This window comes from Manacus vitellinus, unplaced genomic scaffold (genome assembly GCF_001715985.3).
Source record: "Manacus vitellinus isolate BGI_N305 unplaced genomic scaffold, ASM171598v3 scaffold_4_pilon, whole genome shotgun sequence".
Classification (NCBI taxonomy): domain Eukaryota; kingdom Metazoa; phylum Chordata; class Aves; order Passeriformes; family Pipridae; genus Manacus; species Manacus vitellinus.
In genome coordinates, this window is record NW_021940604.1 from 31,734,196 (window position 1) to 31,756,182 (window position 21,987).

General features: G+C 36.7%; 1 protein-coding gene across 1 annotated transcript in view; it reads left to right on the top strand.

The window, feature by feature from the left end:
• The window catches only part of RNGTT (RNA guanylyltransferase and 5'-phosphatase), a 174,664-nt gene that overhangs the window by 42,910 nt on the left and 109,767 nt on the right, over positions 1-21,987 (top strand). Inside the window, exons 9-10 of the mRNA XM_029962821.1 lie at positions 1,908-1,979; positions 19,037-19,201. Of these exons, the coding sequence (XP_029818681.1) occupies positions 1,908-1,979; positions 19,037-19,201 (237 nt within the window). The remainder of the gene's footprint in view (positions 1-1,907; positions 1,980-19,036; positions 19,202-21,987) is intronic.

Genomic DNA, 21,987 nt, shown 5'->3' on the forward strand with positions numbered 1-21,987 from the left:
CATACACCCCTACCCCCCTTTCATTATATCTTTACTCACTCTTCCAGGTTTGTACATTATACCTTCTGTCTCTTGAGTTGTACCTAGTCCATCTGTTCTTGCACTTAGTTATAAAATGTATTGTCCAAGAAGGCATTGCAGTGTTGTATCAGCTTTCCTTTGATAGCTCACCAGTGTCTTACCTAAATATTGGAAACTAACAGAATGACATTTCATTGCATTACCTCTATGTGGAACATTTAGCAAATGTTATTTGATAGTACCTGTGACTTAATATTTTTTAGAGTTAAGAATAAGATATTGTAATGTTACAAATGAATGTTTTGCACTCATTGAATTTATTTTTAATTTTGAATTTTTAAATTATGTGTAAAGATGTGTATGGTCAGTTCAGGTAGTCATTCACATCATCTGTGAATGAGGCATTTGGTTGTGAAAGCCCAATCTCTGTCTCAGTGTTCTGTTCACAGAAGATGAGATTTCAAAATACAAAGTAGGCAACTTACAGTTCCTAATGTTTTTGAGAACAACATGTTCGTGTCTTCTAGTGTAGTTTTAAATGCTTCAAGCTTTGTGTTTTCTTTAAAACAAATCTATATTTTTACAACTGCTTGCTTATTTTTCAAAGCAAATTGCGGTTAAATACTAGGTACAATTCAAGAAGCTTGTTATTGTTGTGCAAACTGAAAATCAATCTTACATGAGTCAGTCAGACTCTTGTTTGGGTTTATTTTGTAAAATGTATGGATTCTAAAAGAAGTTAAAAGGTTGTAAGGCAGAAAATTGCTACTAACCTAGCAAGAAACTGGCTAAACAAAATTAATTTGAATTGATGTAATGTTCTTTTTTGGAATAATTCTCGATCTCATGTTTTCATCTTGTTACAGTGAACCGTTTTCATGTTTTTGAATTGTTTTATCTTTTTTGTGTGAATTCGGATTTTAACTTGGTATTTTCAGGAAAAAATCCTTAGCAGATTATTAACTTTGCTAATTTATTAGCCAAGAATCAGGTAGGGGAGGGGGGAGCAGGGAGAAGATTGGTTGCATTTATAGAAGTGAATAATTAGAAGTTTTCTGGAAAAGATCTACCAATGGTTGATTGTTACTGTTTTCAATCATGACTAATCAATATGAAACTAAATATTCTTTATAAGTTCATCAAACAAATTATGTCTAATTCATATCATAGGAAGCCTGAGTTAACAGATGTAAGCACCAGCATGTAAGGTGTCTATATTTTTGTATGTACTATTAAATTCAGGAAACACTTTTGTGTTTGGATGTTGATTGTCAATATTCTTTCCCTAGCTGACATATTTCCAAGATGATTTCCAGTACATATTGAATGTTAATATGTGATACAGAGAGTATCTGTGATATTTCCATTTGAAGGAACCATACTGTTTAGTCACAGTGCAACATTTAAGCAAATTGCAGGTCTCACTGCTGCCTAGATGCTGTTAAAATGAAAAGACCCAACTTGAGCATAGAAAATGAATATGAATGCTTGTTCTTTACATCCTTGCTGTTGTGCTTCTTACTGTGGTCAAGATTTCCAATAGTGCTTGGTTGATTTAGGATTGCAGTTCTTACGGCGATTTCTGAAAACTCATTATTCACTCAAGAAAAGTAGTGATTTCAAAATCTGTGGGGAAACTAATGTATAAATGCTGCAGATCAGAAGCCTTAGTACAGCTTCCTGATGGTTTTTTGTATGCTTCATGAGAGACTTTTAAGACTGCAATAATATTTTTATAATCTTGACCTACTGTATATATTTTTTGTAATAAAGATGTGGCCAGTGTTTGATTGCATCAGGCTTGCAGATATGTGCACTAAGTATAAATGTGCCAACATTCTTCTATATTCATGAATAAATGTCCATGTCATCTCTTTTCTTTTAAGGAAATGATCATTGACAAGGTTAATGGACAGGTTGTCCCTCGGTACTTGATATATGACATTATCAAGTTTAATGTAAGTACTTTCAATTTTATTGGTTATCATTAGTTATTGATTCTTACTTTAATCTTATTTATATGAGAGCTCCAAAGTAAATTTAAACACCAAAAGCGTTTGGGTGTTTTTGCAACTTGATAACAAGCAATGCATCAGAATTAAGATTGAAAGCAGCCTTACAGTACGTATCAATTTATTTCCACCTGCTCAAGAAAAAAATGGCGGTTTGAAACAGTCTGCTAAACACTGTTGGAATATTTCCCGTTTCTAGAGCATGTTTGAACTATTTACGCAGTGAAATCAATAGGGCATGGAGAAGTTAGCCTGTAAGTGGTATATTTGTTACCAGAGCATCACAGTAGTTGTTAAGCTGCTCTGTCACCTCCTTCTCAAATTTCTGTTTGAAACCAGGCAGCTGGCCCTCTGCTAAGTCCTCAACAGCAGGCTCTCCTGATGGCACAGGCTGTAGGAAAAGTGTGTAAGAAAGAAATATATTGTGGAAGTTGTGGAAAGGGAGAATAAAGTCTATGAATAAAGTCTTTGTGGTCACAGGAAAGAACTGTTAAACAGCACTGAAAATAGGAGACTTGTTTTCTGTAAACCAGCTTTCAAATATGGTAAAGGTTTGAATGTCACCAAAGGGCTCTTGTTGGCATCTTTTATAGATTTATTCTTTTTTTTCATCGTAGCTCATATGTTACTGTGTTTTGGATTTGCAAATCAGCACAGAACAGTGCTGATAACACAGGTATGGTTTTTGTTACTGCTGAGCAGCACTTGCACAGCCTCAAGCCCTTTTCTATTTCTCACCCTACCCCACCAGTGAGAAGGCTTGGGGTGCACAAGAAGTTGGGAAGGGGACACAGCTGGGACAGCTGACCCCAACTGACCAAAGGGACATTCCATACCATATGGTGTCATGCTCAGCATATAAAGCTGGGGGAAGAAGAGCAAAGAGGGGGATGTTTGGAGTTAAGGCATTTGCCTTGCCAAGTCACCATTGTGTGTGATGGAGCCCTGCTGTCCTGGAGATGGCTAAATGCCTCCCTGACCATTGGAAGTGGTGAATAAATTCCTTACTTGGCTTTCTTTACATGTGCAGCTTTTGTTTTACCTTTGAAGCTCTCTTTATCTCCACCTTGGGTTTTCTCACTTAGACCCTTTTCATTCTCTCTCCCCATCTTATTCTAGGGGGAGTGAGGGAGCAGCTGTGGGAATCTTAGCCAGCTACTGTAGTTAAACCACAACGTGTTAAATTTAGTCACTAGACCTGTGACTAAATAGCCCATGGAGAAAACACTCTAGTATCTGTTAATGCTTCTGGAAAAACAAAATTATTATTTCAGTGCACCAGACAGGACAAGAACAGTATTAGTAAACCACAGTGCATTTCAGACTTTCTAAACTACAGTCTTGAGTAAGATACTAGTCAGCTCAATCACTCAGTGTAAGTGGGAATTGCAAATGTAGGCATGGTACTAGTCACCACAAATTACTTTGGTATTCTTGGAAGTGTAGTCATACTGTGAATTAGGCCAGCTGCTTTTAAAAGTAGTAGTTTGTGGGAATAAGTGTTAGATTAGGACTAGAAGCTTTTTGTTAACACATTTAAATTCTGTATCTGGATGTCCTTTCTCTAACCTTTTCTGTAAAGTAGGTGTTAGTTTCCTGGATTCCTCCTATGATTAAGACTTTTCCCTAAACAAGAATTCCATGTAGTCTTCTGAAAAATAGTCTTCTACAGCCACTCTTGAGTTCTCATTTTTCCTTTACATTTTCTTACCTGTTCCTCCTCCTGGGATTCCGTGTTTCTTTACCTTCATGTCTTTCCTTGTCTCTGCACTCCTTTTGTGTCTAACCTGCCATTAACTGCTGTTACTCTTCCTTTAAAATATGCACGCAAGATAAGAAGTGTACAGTCTCCTCCGTCCATCAGTTTGGGATGTGCATATACTCTTCTAGCAAAATAACACTTTTTGGAAGTCATGATTATTTTGGTGAGACTTTTTTTGTGGCAGATGGGGAGGAAACCCACATTTGTAGTGAAGTGCCCAGACTTACCATGATGAATCCCACTTGGCAAACAGGAAAAATGATCAGAGGATTGTCAACTTTTGGGAAAAGTCTCCTGTTGAGCAGGGCTTTAAATGCTTTAAAGCTTGTTTGGTTTTGTTTGTTTGTTTTTTAAATGCACTGGGAACAAGAGAGAGGAGTTAGTTACTACGTAATACTTTTTTAACGTGAAGGACAAATTAAGATAATGTTATCAGTATGAGTACAAGCAGGGCTTTAGCTGCAAGAAGTTATTAGCAATGGCCCTACTGCAAAGATTAAAAAGCACAGCAATTTTTAGGTTAATTTTAGAAGCTTAATTATAGAAATGGGCACCCAAGGATGTTTGGCTTGGCAAGAAATGATCAACAGAATTTTGTTACCGAGAGAGGTAAATGTATTAAAAACTTGTAACTGGCAAGAAAGGATAAGTTCCTGTTTCAGTTGTGCAAGTTAGATTTGTGTTCATTTTTCTAGCAGATCTTCAAATCAGATAATTACACAAAGCACCAGTCCAGTTCAAAACCAAAACATTCTCCCCCTCTGTCCCCACCTTCCCAAACAAACAATGCCCCCTGCCCCTAATTCAAAAATCCCCAAAATCAACCTGACATAAGAGGTTGGTCTGAAATTTGATATTGTTCCCTTGGATCATGAAAGTAGTTGAGTCTTCTTGAAGGTGAATGATGGAATTACTGTACTCACTATCCGTCTTGTGATAAGATTTCCAGCATGTCCCCCTTCCTCAGTGACCCAACATACTCTGTTCTTGGAGATGCAACTTCATGGAATGCGATCTGTGGAAATGCACATACAAACCCCATTGATGAACACCTTTGCTGAGGCAAACCTCATGTTTTAGTCGGATATAGCAAACTAGAGATATTTTCACCTGAGCTTATTCTCAAATGCTCAACCTGTTCTGCTAGCTGAGTGTTGCAAAGTTGTCTGGCTTTTTCAGAATATTCCTTCTGAAATACTGCATTCACAAATTCCACAGTACATCCCAAAGACTTATGTACACTATTAATACTCATGAGAATTTATGTGCTAGGACGACCAGTACTGACACAAAAATACAGAAATTAGTCCTAAAATAAGGAAATATATAGTTTTTCAGAATGCAACATGTAGTATAGTAAGATATATATACTGGAGTACTTGAGGAAAACATGCCAATAATCTATCTTGGTTGTCTCTTTCCATGATAAATTTTGTATTGAATTCTGATGCTTATCACATATAGCTGCTGCAAAAGTCAGTCTTCAGGAATGCTGATGGAATCCTTTGACTCAATTTCTTTTACTTACTCTTTCTGTGACATCTGGTTTCTAGAAACTTGTGGTAACACTTCCCATTGTGTTACAAGAGATGCCTGTGTCAAGAAAAACAAATGATTCTTCAGGACATTTAAAAGGATTTTTTTTTTATTGTAACTTTCTTCAGTCTGAATCATGATGTCAATTGTTATTAATAGCAACTCAAAATCTGACATTGCTGTCTCACTGCTTTCATCTCACATGCTAAAATCAAATTCATAGAAAGGAAGCTGTATCATAGTGAAATAAGCCTGCCTTCTGGCCTCAACTCTGAGGGGCCACAGAACAATCTCTGATTTTTCTTTTCTGCTTTGTTTGGTTCTTTCTATAAAGAACAACTCAGATGACATAAAATTATCATAGAATATACAGAGTTGGAAGGGGCCTGTCAGTACCATAGAGTCCAACTCCTGGCCCAGCACAGGACACTCCAAGAATCTCACCGTGTACTTGGTGGCTTTGTGCAAACGCTTCCTGGACTCTCTCAGGCTTGGTGCTGTGACCACTGGGGAACCTCTTCCAGTGCCCAGCCACCCTCTGAGTGAAAAACATTTTCCTGATAGCCAATTTGAACCTCCCCTGACTCAGCTTCATGCCATTTCCTCGAGTCCTATCATCGGTCATGAGAGTGAAGTGATTGGTGCCTCCCCCTCTGCTTCCTGCCATGAGGATGTTGGAGACCACAATGAGGTTGCCTCTCAGTCTTCTCTTCTTCAGGCTGAACAAACCAAGTGACCTCGACTGCTCCTCCAAACCCTTCACCATCCGCGTGGCCCTCCTTTAGACACTCTCTAAGAGCTTAATGGCTTTTTTATATTGTGGTGCCCAAAACTGCACACAATATTCAAGGTTAGGCCACCCCCAGCACAGAGCAGAGTGGGACAATCAGCTCCCTTGACTGGCTGGCGATGCTTTGCCTGATGCCCCCTAGGACACAGTTGGCCCTCCTGGCTGCCAGGGCACTGCTGACTCATATTCAACTTTGGACCAGGACCCACAGGTCCCCTTTCTGCACCACTGCTTTCCAGCATCTCATTCCCCAGTCTATACACATAACTGAAGTCTGTTCTGAGAGGCTGCATATACTGATAAATGAAACTGTGTGAGGGGTGGGATCCTACTACTCAGTCTTCGTCCTGTTTTAAAGTAGTTAAAATGGTCCCTGGCACACTTTTGGTCCTGGCTCGCTGCTTCTCAAGAACTCAAGAACTGCTGAGCAGTTCTTAAGAGTAGTTTAAAGTTTGACATTGCTCAGGAACCATTCTTGTCAGATGTTCTGAGGTCTCATAGTTTTCTTTTTAGAGAGTATGAATGTGGTCAGATAACTGATGGCTTCAGGGACAGTGATGAGGCATTTGCCCTGTAGGTTCACTAGTGTGGATGTACCCATGTGTGGGTGTGGGGCTCACCTCTCTGAAGTTCAGAAAGTGCTGTTTTGTGAAATATCAGGTATTCTGCTATTAATGTGCCTTTAGGGGCTTAGGGCAGAGGACATGCAGGCTCCTTCTGTAGAAAAGAAGAGAGGGAATAAGGTGAAATAAAAAATAGTAGTATATCATGATATACTATGATATAACAGACAGCACAAATCTGTTGTGGAGGGTTAAAGAAGATCCAAGAAGGATGAAAACTCTATGGAGAGGATGGCACCAATATGGGAAAGATGTCATTATCATCTCAAATCACTTGTGAAATGTTTCTGTGAGTAGGAATCAGTTATAACACAGTTTGTCTTTTCTTACAACCTATTGGATTTTTTTTCTCAAGAAAAATCTTTTTCTCACTGAAAAATGATAAAGTCTTTAATAAAAATTCATGTGTTTATTTAGCTTTTAATATTCTAATTGAGGTGGTTTTTTTCCCACATTCATGTCACTGGCTATGTGTGAGCTCCATACACTTGAAATCTGGATTTTTCATATTCCTCTGAACATAAAAGCCTAATGGCACCCATCATTCCTTGTGGTGTTTAGCCTTAATGGAGTACAGAGCTGAATCCCTGCGGTGCATGTTTGTCTTGGTTTGAGACCCCTCAAAAATCCAATTTCCAAGTCCAAGCCCCCCTCCCACAATTTGCTTCAGTGTGAGAGGGTTTTCAGACAAAACACAGCTACTCAGCATGGGGGGAAGGGGAAAATACTTACAAGGTTTATTTACATGCATATATATATATAGGTAACAACTACTGGTTTTATGATGAAATAATAATATATTTACATTAGATTAAATTTCTCTTTTTGTTCAACAAGAGTCCAGGAAGAAAAGAGAAAAGTCTTTTTGTCACTTTTCAGGTCACAGTTCCTTCAAATTAGTTTCTGTGGTATTAGTTAGCGTCCTTCATTTTTAAGGCAGCAGATTTGAGTATTGCAGTCAGAATTTTTCTGTTCTTACTCTGTGAAAATCCTAATCCCTCAAGCCCGAGTCTTTGAGGGACTTCCTTAGAGATTTTCACTCCTCTTCTCCGGTGCTGCTGCATTTCAGAACTCCTCTTCAAATGGAAGTCCATCCCTCTTTCTAAAAGAGGGTCTCTAAAAGGAGTTTTGGGGAGATTTAATTCAGTCTTACCCCCAAAACAGTCTTCACTGAGTTTTCTCTGTTCTGTTGCCAGCTCTCTCTCCTTGCAGGACATCATCTCTCTGCGTCTTTGAGCCTGGCTCCATGCCATCTTGCTGCTGCTGGCTATCTTTTTGGCTTTCAGCCACTGCTGCCTCTGTTCAGCTCTGCATACAGCTGTCCTTTTCCCCCCTCACATAAGAGGGTAAAAGAAGGTGGGATCCAGGGATCTCTCCAATTCTTTCGGAATCCCCCTCAATCGCCAGTCTCAGGGGGGGCTCCACTCAACTACCGCGCTGCTCCAGGCCCCCCAGCCAGGGGCTGAAGAAGGGGGCCTGCTGGCCCTCCCTCCTCATGGCTTCACAACATGGCTACAACTACCTCAACTTTCTTTTCTTCCAGCCTGTGCCTGTATGTTGATTTTTACAGTAGTGAAATGTAGCTTCTGATTGGCCCTGGCACACCAGGAACACCACCCCCCCAGGGTTAACCACTTTTTCTAACTCCAGGGCAAAACACTTTTTATCCCAGGACAATGTTACTTTTCAGCTTCTTGATTTTCCTCTGTGTGTAGTTGAGTTCATTATTATGAACTCATAGTAGCTGTATTGCACTAGCTCTTTCACCTGAATAGTGAATAAGAAGTTCAGATTTGGTGGATAATTCTAGTGTAACAGAGGAAGCTGACAGTAGAATAATTAATAGCCCTAGAAGCAAATACAGGGAAATCCAAATCCCTTTTTGTCTGAAACAATCCACAAGAGAAGGCGTCTTCATTCTCCAATCATCTTAGAGACAACTCTTCCTGAAAAACCTTGTTTTGAGAAGCTTTTTCTGAGATAATATTCAGTAGCTACATGTAAATGTATAGACACTAAACTTAAGCAACTATTTTTTTCCTTAGTTAAGTAATAAAAAGTAACACTGGCATGAGACAGGATCTAATTAGTGCATTCTTAGCAAGGATGCTGAAAGTGAATACTACTTTCCTTTTCCTTTCTAACCCTGGCCTTTAAATTTTTAAACTCTAGCCAAGTTTTCATGAGACCAGATTGCAATGGTAAGAATAGACTGAATGCTTGAAAAAGAATAATTATTTAGACGTTTAGAAAGGAGATAGAATTTTGATTCAATTTCCTAATACTCTGTGCATTAAATTAAGTCAAGATCAAGATTTCTTAGGTTGTCATTATACATAGCAATGCTGTTGCTATTAGATAAAATTTGTCATGGTAAATAGGTATGCTAGTCATAAATCCCACTTACAGCCAATGTGCTCATTGAATTAATGCGTGAAAAATGTTTGTTTTAAATCCCTGTAAAATATTACCTTGTCTGACTTTTCCATTACAAACTTTATTTTAAAACAATGTAAGGTTCACAGTACGTGCTGTCTCTTAGTTGCTAGCCTCTTAACCTTATCTTAAAAAGGTGAAACCTGTGAAAGTTTTGAGGGCACAATTCAGAGGTGCAAGTGTTTAATTGTATCTTTTCTGTTTAAAAATGCACCTGGCTGCCAGTCACCCTTCCACTCTTAATTTTAATTCTGAGGCTCTATTTCAAATGGTACCTCCTGAAAATATAGATTTAAAATACTTTTTTTACTAATAGTACTCTTGAAAATGAGGATGCCATGCTCGTGTTTGCTCTTGCACCCTCAATTATTTATTGCAGAGACTTACCTAACAAACACCCAAATGTTTGTAATGGTGCTCTTAATGTGTGTTATGTTCTTGACATCTGTATATATCACTTCATTCCTTCATGGCTCAGGGTGTCAGGTAAATGAAATGAGCATCCACTCTGTTGTGTCTTGCTTTGCTTTCTGTTCACTCTGGGAGAGGTGCATTAAGTTTACTTTCTCTTCCTCCTCTGGTTTTATGGTGCTGTTTGTTAAGAGCAACAGCAGCTTGGCCAGGTAATGTGTTTCAGTATTCTGAAGTTCTGAAAGGGTAGCATTGCAGTATAGGAAGAGCAACAAATGGTGAGCCTGTAGGATGGAGAATCAACATGGTAAGGGAGTAATGCTGCAGAAGCCTTTGGATCTGTGGAGCTGGATTGGCAGAAATACATCTTAGCTAGTTGTCTTTTCAAAGTCTCAGTTGATCATCTTTTGTCCATCATTGAAAACCTGACTTGAATGTCTCAGTAGCACAATTTCCAAATCTTCATACCTCTTCTGTAAACTTTCAGACAGTTAATTTGTATTTTCTTCACTGTTCCTCCTTGTACTTGAGTAAAGTGCACAGCAACTGAAAAGTAGGATTTCTATGCATTTTTACATCTCTTTTTTAAAAATGTCTCCTTTGCTAACATGACTGCATAAAGTAAATTATTGCTGAAGAGTGATAATTAGTACATGCTGAACAGGATGTCTTTGCTGGTTTTGTGTTCTTAATTTTGTATTTTTTGTCTAGTAAGCTGCTTGTTGTTGGGGAGCATTGTTTAGTGGTAATTAGTTTGAAACCTGACTGTTTTACTTGCTGGTCAGACTGTGTGAAGAAAACATTATTTCTTCCTTTCCCTTACATCTCTGATCCTCCTTGTCCCAACCCAGGGGGCACTGTAGATCACAGTGAAGGTGGTTTGTTCTCCACATTTTCCAAAATAGAGAATGCTTAATAGAATATTATATAAAAGCAAAGGGAGTGTATTAAATTTTGTCATGTCCTGTTTCATTCTCCAAATGTGTTACTCTCGTTAGAACCTTTTTGAATGGCAGATTATCACTAGTATAATTGTCAGAGGAAGGGACACAAAGTGTTGCTCCTGGGAGAGAGATACAGGACAAGCAGTTCTCCAAGAGTAACTTTAGAAGTTGTCTCGGTATTAAATCCTTTATATTTTTCAGGTTCTGTATGTTTTACTTGCTTACTCTGATGTGATACTTTTTCAGGAAACCATGAAACATGCTCCAAAAAATCCAAAGTCAGACCTGAATGTTTAAGTTGCATTGTAAATGAAAATAACTCTGAGATATTTCAAACCTTAAACACGATTTGGAGAATAAAGTCCACAAACAAATTTTTTGTTCTTAGATGATTTTCTTAAAGAACTTTTCTCAGTATCTTTGCTAAACAATTCTTTGCCTTTCATGTTTTTAGCCTTAAAAGCCCCTCACTTTTATTTGCAGTATCTTTTTATCTTGTTGTTATGCTAGGAAATGCTTATGATTAAATAGAAAAACTGTCTCCCTCATCTTGCAGTTTATAAGTCATTCCCATAGGAACTGCCAAGTGGAATTAAAGCCAGCTTCTGTCTCAAGCAAATATAGAGATCTCTCAAAAATGTGGCAGTAATCACAGCTGAAGTGGAAAATGTGAAAAACTTTGCAGTGGAGCAGGTTTTGCAGTTGCAATATCATGTCCAGTTTTCTGTGTACTGGGAATGAAGTCTAACACAGGGCTTTTCTTGTCCAGTATCTTTCAAAACAGAAAAAACTATAAGCGAAATAGAGTATGATTGGGAATCATATGGAAGCAGTGAGAGTGTGTTCAAATGTTGTCATGTCTTATTTTCCTAACTTAGATTTAATTACTCCTTTTCTGCAATTAATGTAGCCATAATATTCATTTTTTTCAGCTTTCTCTCTGTCTCTTACCTTCCCATCTTTTTCCTGTTTCTAGGAGAAAAAAAGTAGAGAAAAAAATAGTCAAAATTAATTGGAATGATGTACCAAATATAAAATAACTATATAGTTCAAGATAGGTTTTATGAAGGTGAAAGCAGGACCTCTCTAGTATTTTCTTTTCCATACCTAATTGGGAGAGAATTGGGATTATTCAGTCTGGAGAAGAAAAGGCTCAGGGGAGATCTTATAGCACCTTTCGGTATCTGAAGGGGGCCTACAAGAGAGCTGGAGAGGGACTTTTCACAAGGACCTGTAGTGACAGAACAAGGGGAATGGCTTTAAACTGAGAGTAGGTTGAGATAAGATACTAGGAAGAAATTCTTTTCTGTAAGGGTGGTGAGACACTGGCACAGGTTGCCCAGAGGAGCTGTGGATGCCCCATCCCTGGAAGTGTTCAAGGCCAGGTTGGATGGGGCTTTGAGCGACCTGGTCTAGGGGATGGTATCCCTGCCCATGACAGGGGGATTGGAACTACATGATCTTTAATGTTGCTACCAATCCAAACCATTCTGTGATTCTAATACGTCTGAATACCCTGACTGACTGTTGTGATCTAGGAGAGAATGCGAAGGCTATATTTTCATCCTTTTTAGAATATTTCTCTTATTTAAAAGAAATATGAAGAAAAATACTACTTTTCTTTTGAAATGAGTATTACATTAATCAGTATTTCTTATTCATAAGCTAAGCATGCACACAATGAACTAGATACCTTAAAAGAAGATTATGTATTGAAATGATGGATATGAAGTCTTCAGGAGTATAACATCTATTACAAGCTGATACTTAATTTTTAGTTCTATCACGGTTTAGGAAACGTAGGTAGTTCCTTTTCTAAGATAGTATTTGTGAATAAGTGCTGATTGTTACTACTTTTTTTTTGTTCTCTTTTCTAGTTTTTAGGAGACTTCATACTTACTGTACTAGTCTTTTTTTAAATACCATGAAGTGATTTGTATTCTAAGAACATCAGTACCAGAATCTTTTCAAGTATGAAATGCCTTGAATAATGTCTTTAAGATGAAGGAATTTTCCCACAGTTCTTTAATTCACTGGAGTGATAATTCTTTATCATAAAGACAGCCACGTGAAAACCCATAATAGCTATTCCTATGAAGAGTCATTGTGAATGGCTGGTAGAAAGGAAGGCAGTGTGAGACGAGTAGAAGCAGAAAGAGAAAATAGTGACTGGATCATCTAGTATCTGTTGCAATTAAGGTTAAGAATGCCTCCATACTACATGCAACAAAAGCACTAGGAAGAATAATTGGAAAAAGCAGAAACAGTAAAATCCTGTGTTTGATATTGCAGGTAGCCTAAATTCAGTGTAAAATGAATAATTAAAATTTTTATTCCCATACACAATCTTTTTGTGTGTAAATATCCGATGATGATAATGACACATCTATTTTATCGTTATAGGTTATTGAGAACTATGACTTTTGCTTCTGTAATTGAAATGGGAAGTTCATCTACTCCTCAGATTACCTGAGGGGGAGGCAACCGGTCTAGACAGAACAAAATTCCTTTTGGTTCTAAGCACTTACATCCCAGTAAAATCCCCTTATTGAGTTCTGTTTTTGAGGGCTCAGAAAGATTTCTAAATGAAGTCACTGTAAATGCAATCAAACAATGAATTGGACTGAGATGTCTGTGCTCCCAAAATAGCAGCTACTAAGCTTTCGATGCCTAACTGGGGCTTTGTAATCAAAAGATGGGGCTTAGGGTTCATCCATGCTAGATGCCTGTTTCCATAAGTCTGCCTTTTTACTGCCCAGTGTTAGTCATGAGAATAATGATTTAGCCACTTGAACTGATAGTAAATATTCTGCTTTGTATGTGTTACCTTTACACTGGTGCTGCAAACTTATCATCCACTTGAAATTACAGAGTTTTATGGTTTTTTTTCTTGAATTTGTTTTAAATTTTGAGCAATCCAAGAAGAGTAAGGAAGGGAGAAATGTTTGTATTACAATCTACCTTTTCTGTTTTGATCTTATCTCTTTACCCACAGTTTTGATAGTCCTGCTGTTTCATTCAAGTTATGTTTGCTAATAAAAAACCCCTCTGGGGCTATATTTTTATGTTCTGTTGCACCTCGGTGTTAGCCATTGGCTACAAACTTCTTTCCTTTGTTGGTTTGTACATTTTTGAATTTATATTCGGTGATTATTTTTTCAAGTAAATACCAAAAATTTATTATATGTCTTAAGCAATCTTTTTAATAGATCTGATTCTCCAAACCATTTTTGTTCTGTGGAAAATCAAAGCGATATTCCATTTTTTAAACTATCAGCATATAAATAGTAATTATGTTCTTGCTGCATGTTGGTTGTATTGTTACAATTGAAACAATATTTCACATGCTGTACCTCACTGATGCCAAGATAAATTTTAGAAACCATTTTGAGACTGCTGAATGCCTTGCCATTGTCATATCTCTTTTGAATATTTGAGTGTTAAAAATTAGAAAAAAACCCAAATTTTAGCATGTATTTTTAGATTATATTGCTTGTCATGCCTTTTGCCTTTTAGAAATGAAAACTTGAGGATCATAATTCTATAAAGTTTTTCATTTGTCTAATACCTTACTTTTAATCCTACTTTAAAAAGAAAACTTCATAGGAAATGAAAAAAACCTTTTAGGTAAATGAATATAGTAATAATCTTATTTGGAGACTCAAACAGCACCTTCAGATTGTTTTTACATAAGGCTATGCATATAAAAAAAGCAGCATCAATGGAACCATGGTCAGAAGAAATAAGTGCCAGATCATTAATATAAAATGCAAATTATTAGACTACATGGTCTTCAGAAGATGGGAGAACTAATAATGGGCTTTCATTGGAAATGCAGATGTCAGCTGTGGGTGCCTTGAATTGTCAATAATAATGTTAAACACAGGGTAGAATATCAGGCTGAGCTTATCCTTTATTCTTCTCCCAAAATCATTAAAGCTAAGACAGTTGTGACATATGTTCCTCTATGGCTCAATAAGTGAAGACGTGCATGGAACGTATATATGTATGTGTTCTGAATTATTCATGTCTCAGGTACTGCTCTGGAGAAGCAAATGGAGCATGCTTTGCTGGTAGGTAGGCTTCAACCATATCTCATTGAGGAAAAAAAATAAATATTCTCTGTTTATCCCTGGTCGTGCCAGTTATCAGCTGTATATAGAGGCCCAGGCATTATTTTTCTTTTTAATATAGCTGCATTGGGAGAAAGCCAAATAAACACCAAAATCAAAGAGAGAGTACTTTTGTGGAATTTAGTGCCTACATAACATGTTGTCTGCATGCATTTAGATAAAGGACTTTCTGTGTAATGCTCATGGAATTTGCCGAGCTGTAACCACAAGGTCAACCATAGAGACAGAGGAAGGGAAACTTAAACCTGGAGAATAGTAGTAGATCCTCCTTTCTTCTTGCAGAGAGAGAGGTAGGGTGTGCAGCAGAAATCATGTTATTGTCTTACCTCTGTCTCAGGAATTCCTGCTATCTTCCTGTGTGTAATGACCTGGGATCTGAGTTACTCACCAGGTGTAGCATGAGGTTGTGACTTCAACATCAAGGTCTCTGTGAACTGGGTGGAGGGCAGGAGCACAGTCTGACAGTTGTCCAAATTCAGTCTCTCAGCACTCATTTGGAGCATTGTTATAGAAACTCTGGTTTTGGTGGGTGGGTGTGTTTTTCTTGGTGATGGCCTTTTTTTGGTTTTTGTTTTTCTGTGGTTTTTTGTTTGTTTGCTTGTTTGTGTTTCTTTTTAATCTGTGCCTTCTGCCATCCGCTCAAGACAATGGATATTAAATGAGATGCAGACTCTGTTTTTTTAGTGATTTTAAACATGCATTTCTTTTTGTGGTACACTATGTTCTTATGTGACATTATGTATGAGTTCTGTTAAGAAGTTAATTTCAAGTAACGTAAGTTTAAATTTAGAAATGTTGAGTCCTGGATGGATTTCAAAGTTCAGTAGGAATCTCATTTTATGTTTTGAAATTGTGTGAAGGATTGTGTTTAAAATCAAAACCATATTTTAAAGTGCCACATCTATTGCAAGCCCACTCCATGCTGTGACCTTAGTGCAATGCACGAAGGTTGAACAGGTGAAAAGAACTCAGCTGCTCGAGGAAGAGGTGTTGATTTAACAGATGACTCTTCTCTTAAGTTTTGTCTAAGTGATATTTTGCTTTAGGATACATTTAATTTGCAGTGAGAGATAAGTGTAACTTTGTAGCATAGATAGGAGACAGATGCTATTTGTTAATTTTGTTTTACCCTTTGCTGAAAAACTTATTTTAGGTTAAAAATGCCTAGAACAGGAATTATCATGTAACGTACTCCAGTAACTATGCACTTGAGCAGTGGTGACCTTCATCCTTCTTGAATAAGTGAAAATGTACATATTGAAATAAAATCTCAAACATCTGAATGTTTAAATTAATAAAACATCTGTATTACCTAAAACCATGCTATTATTTAATGCCTGGGTTTAGATTATACATGCATCAGTGTTTTGGGTTTTGACTTCTTTTAAATATGTGCTTTGTACACTAAATAATCTCTTCCTGTTTTTGTCAAGATCTGAATTATTTATTGCAGCCTATGTTACCCTCCTACTTATTTGCTAAAAGCTAGAATTTTATCACTTCAAGTTTTTGGATATGTCTGGGATAAATGCATTGTATATTAGCAACATTTTTCATAATTATGGCAACTGTCTAATAACAAAGAAAAAGCTGCCCTTGTCCAATATTGCTTTTGTTCAGTATGTCCTTCACTTAAATTCAATGCTATGCTAATTTACTTATTTTTAATGTCCTGTGCCTTTGTGAGAATTAACTACTCCTTGACTTCTTAGTTTCCTAGGCTGATGAAGAAGTTGCTCGGCAGCATTGTTTGTGTTTTCTCATCTCATACAGTCTTATGTCAACCTAGCTCTGACCTTTATGTGATGGAACCTAGTTGTAATATACTCTTCTGCTTAACAAGCTTTGGAATAGAAATATATGATTGACAGAACTGCAGGAAATAATTAGTTCCAAGCAGATGAAAAAAGTAAAAGGATTATTTAAAGGAAAAGAAAGTGATTCAGATGGTTTATGGTGCATATGAAGTCATCTCAGCTTTTAATTTAACTGTAAAGGGATTGAAATAAATTTAAATCACTGTACAAAAGCATTTCTGACTGAGTCATTGTAAAAAAGCTTTCTGAATAACTTTACTGCTTATTGGAAGCTCAAATGTATGAAATACTAATTAGTTAATTTGCTCTTTCAGACCTACTAATAAAATACAGCTGAGTGGAAGAGCTTCTGTAGGAAAGAGAGCATGTGCACTAGATCTTGCTGAAATGTACCTAGAGAATTATGGTATTCTTTGAAGTAATAAAAAATATGTATACACATTTCCCAGGAAAGAATTCTTCAATCAGTTCTTCAGTCAGTTGTTACAGGGGTCAAGATGTGTTTTTTATGTTTTAATTAGATGTGCAAACCAGGATAAGCTCAGTCACTGTATAGATGAGTACTCAAGTATGCTGTACATGGGAGGAGAAAGAAAGGAAGGAAAGAAAGAAGGAAAGATCGATTAATTCTCTGGCATTTTGTCTGTGGCACTTAAAAATCTGTAGATCGTGCAGCTGTATTCTGTGGCAAATGAGTAAAGAGTAAGCCCCAATCTCCTGCGCTTGGGATTTTTCCATAGTCTAATTTTCCATTCATTTGAATGGCTCTTTACTAATAACACCTTCATGCGTGAAAGGAAGGCAATGCCGAAGGCAATAGTTAACAACCAGATAAGTAAGCTTTCTTCTTCTCAAGCGTGGATCAGTGAACAGAGATTAGGAGACATTTCACCCATGTTGTCTGTCACAGGCTTTGTACAGGATGTGCTTCCCCCTCAGAGTGATGTTGGCAATGCTGCCTGTTCCTATATAGACTGAAACAGAGTCCTGAAAGAAAGTGGTCGTGAATTACATGTAGTTTGGGAGCAATGCGTAGTTCTTAAAGCTGTTGTCATGGACAACTGAGGACTTTTGTTAGAGGTCTTGTAAGGATCTAATACTAGGAAAGAAATGTAAGACAAACTTAATGCCCCTTTGGGAGCATGAAATGCAGAAGATTGTGGTGAAAGCCAACATGAGTTTGGAGAGAACTGATAAAATTCATGTTGGTCTAAAATTGGCACTCCGTTTTTCTCCTAATTGAGATATCTGTTCATATATTACTTATTATATCTCTTACCTTTTTATGCCTCATCAGAATGTCATTTTTCCATTTTTTCTTGGCATTCTTTCCGACTGACCAGTTCAGATCCTTTCTGATGCACGTTAGAGCAGGGCTTTTCTTCTTCTGGCTGTATTTAGTACAGAAAATACCCGGGTGCCGATTCTCCTGCTCAGCTGTACGGCTGCCATTAATGATTTGAGTCTCATGTCTCCTTAGTTTCCTGTGCTCGTTGCTTTCAATTTTTGAAAAATCTGGTTTGGAAGCCAAGGTTCTGTGAGCTTATTCCTGTGGACTGTGAAAGGAACATGTTTTGAAAACTATTTTCTTGTGTGAATGGGGGGGCTAAATGAAGGATGATCTCAGGTAAATAACTTTCAGTGCTGTATCATGTTTGTAACAATGCAAATCTACAACTTTTTTGCCTTATTGCTGCGAAAGCGGCATGTCTGATTGAAATGAACTTTAGAATTTATAAGTTGACAGTTACTTATTTTGTGCTACTGATAATCCACAGTGCATTTTCCTTACTATTTAATGTTCAAAATATAATAAGTCCATTACAAACCATTATTAATCTGACAAATGCGCATTTTGAACGCTCATACTTATCTGGTGCAATGCATCAAATGTATAAAGAGAATGTAAAGCTGCTGTTTTATTTCAGATCTTGAAAGGTCAGAGTGTGCTACTGAGACTTAGCAAAGGGTTTTTACTACCTTTTTGTGCCTGAGCCATCACATATCATGCAGGTTTTTGTAGCCATTGTTTACTGACACATTTTCCAACTGCAACTATATTCTTCTCTTTTCAGTGACAGAAAAATGAACATTTATTTAATTAATGTTTCTTTCAAGGCATTAATATAATACATTTGAAGCAAGGAATTCACTTAACTGTGTAAATATCATTTTTGTATTGTCATTAATAGTATTGTGAACAAAATGAGCTAAATGACTTCAGAGGAAAACTGTGTGGAAAGTATGTAGCTATGATGTAAAAGCTATAAGTATGGAATATTTAAGTTATTTTACTTAATTTTAAAGCTATTTAAATATTTCCTTCACCTATGCTTGAATGCATATTACAGGTTTCTATCTTTCTATGAACTTTTATTTGATTAAGCCTCTTACAGCCTGAGACAAATGCTTGAAAACAAAGTTATTTGGGAAAAATGTAATGTTTTGGTAATATTTTTATATATATGTAGAGTTCTAAGTGTTGTGTGAGGAAAACTTAGTTCAAATAATTTGGTGTTTCATTTTAATAGTGATTTTTGTAACTTGGCAGGGACAGCCTGTTGGAGACTGCGATTTTAATGTTCGACTTTCATGTATAGAGAAAGAGATTATATTTCCACGACATGAAAAGATGAAAAGTGGTCTTATCGACAAAGCACAGGAACCCTTCAGTGTTCGAAACAAACCATTTTTTGACATCTACACTTCAAGAAAGGTAAGCTTGATTTCAGTTGTTTTATACTGGAGGCAGCAAAGCAGTGATAGGCATAGGTTTTCCCTCAACTTTTTTGTTGTTGTTTCCAGCTAGTTCCTCTGCTAACCAAGTGTTCAGCAATGACTGGGAGGGCAAGTGGCAGCTTGGAATACTTTGAAAAGTGGTTCTTCTGAACTACTATTTTCTCATATTTAAAATGCGTACTTTGGCAGAACCTGATTCTTTAGTTTCATAATGTCGAATGATGATACAGAAGTTAAGAGTTTTAGGTTTGAAATGTCTCTGTGCGCAAGGGAATATTTGAGAGCTGTGTTATTCATACTATCCTCCTTCTTAGGTAAGAATATAATGTTCTTTTTACTTCCAGTCCCCATTTGGCCATAGGATAAGAATCATGAGTCGCGCTTGAACTCCTGCTTCATGTTCAGCAGTGATTATTAAGAGCCCATCCTAGTTAATGTCTCCACATTTTACTTATTAAAATACTGCCCTAGGTCTTCTGAAGTAATGCATATGACTTGCAAATACACATATGAGTTCCTGTCTTTCGTAGTGCTCTCTTTTCTTCAGTATAGACATGTAAAATACTTTTATTCTCTTCTGTGAATTAAATGGCTCCTGGATAATACTTTCTTCTAGAAGAACTTGTTTTTCTCGGCACTGCTGTTATAGGTAGTCCTGTGTCTCATTAGCACAGAGCAATGAACAGCAAATTGCCAGTTTTCATTTCCTTTTGTCATTTCCTCGATCCTGTTGCAGGTAATGAATCTTGCTCCAAGAGGAGCAGTAATTGTATTTTGGATAACCAGGAGTGGCTAAAAAGTAAATAAAGAGATAAAATGTAAGTTGAACTTCGGAAAAAAAAATGGCAGAGATTAGCAGTTTTTGGAAAATTTAAGTCATGAACAATTCTGCGAGAGGTTTGTGTGGATAAAGCACTATAAATGTTTTGATCACTTCTCTGTGTTGTTGCATTTTTGGGTTGTCTGTTTTAGATCAACGTTGTGAATGTGAAGTAAATTTTTCATGGGGTAGGGAGGAAGGCTGTTTGTCTGGAACATGTAAGTTTGAGCTGGAAATTAAAGGAAACTAGAGCAAAAGGAACATGTCTTACAAAGGGTTTCTTACATAATTTGATAGTTTCTTGAAGAGTTGTGAAGTTCCAGGTTATGTGACCTCATCTAAAAATCACAAAAAGAATGTGGTTGGAAGCGTTCTTAGAAAAACTTCTAGTAAAACACATCTGTAAACAAATATCATGCTAGTTAAATCTAATTGCCAGCACATGACTAGTGAAATGATCCTCCACTTGCCAAAACCTAGGAAATAAAAATTATTCTCAAATTATTCTCAATAGCTCTTTTTTTGTCTAAAGGAGATTTCTGAATTGACCATGTGCATTCCACTGTGTGGGATTTTAACACTTTTTAGAGTCAGAAATGAAATTATGTTTTTTACTGGTCTTTTTCTGTCCTTCTCAAACTCTGAGCATAAGCACTTTAAGACATTGACTGTCTTATTACCCAGCAGTAAAGCATCAAATATGTTGGTGATGGGAAAAAAAATTATACATGGCTAGAATTGTTTTTTCATAATAAACTTATAATTGCTTTCGACACAATATTTCTACAATATTTTTTCATTTTGTCCTTGTCTTTGTCACCAGGTTTGATTAACTTGTGAATTATAAAATGAAGTAGTTATCTGGCCAATTTTTTTTATTTTTTGTAAAGAATATTTCTGTATGCAGCAGTTGGAGATACACACAGAGAGCAGAAGGGGTAGAGTTATTTGCAACACAGAGTGAATAGCTATTGTTATTTTTCTCTTATTTAATAATTTCAAACATTTATGCTTTATCTACTCTGTACATGTATTAGGCCAAATTGGTAGGAAAATAAAGCAAGTAGGAGTAATTTCCTGGGTTTTATCAAATTATATGTTTTGAAAGATTCTTTTGATCTAGGTTTCTTTTTGTCAGTTAACTTTTCCACAAGTTACAGTTACTAAAAGTCAATGCCTGGTTTCCACAACAGTTATATAGCACATTTTCTTTCTCTGAGGATTCCTTTCCATCTGAGGAGAGTTTTGCTGCCTTTTTTTATGAGTGATGAATATATCCTTCAAGCACATACAATGGTGACTTAGGCAGTTTGAGAAAGCAAGCCATCTGAAAGTGTGAAACACAGCTATCTTTTCTGGTTTTGTTACTTATGCTTTTTAAAAACAGTATTTGAAGATAACAGTAACTCTGAAGTACTGGCTAAAATACTAAGGACATTGCAGTCTGCATTTGAGATTATTATGTTGCAAATGCAGTTCGGTCAACAAATTTTCACCCTAATATGTTATCATCACCTTAAAAACATCTTTGGGATAAGAGTATCTGTACACTTTTAATTATTTGGGGAATTTGGGTTTGGTGTGGCTTCCTTGGTGGTTTTTTTGGTTTTTTTTAATGGGATTTTTTTTCCTAGTTGGTCTGGGGTAGGTTTTTTAAGTGGCACTCATGGCAGACTCTGAAGCTTTCTACATTTTGGGTTTGAAATAGCCATGGCTTTCCCATTTTTCTTTTTGTACAATGTACATTATAGAGTTTTTTTGTCCTCTTACCTAGTGAAACATGTTTTTCCTACTACTATCATAACAGAAAACTTCTTAGGAGGTTTAAAATCTGATCATTGTTTTCAATAAGGAGTTTTATGTCAATATTTAGAAACTGTTTGTGTGCCCTATGATAACTGTAGGGAGTTTTAGGTAGTAGTACCCATATTGATGTGAAGTTT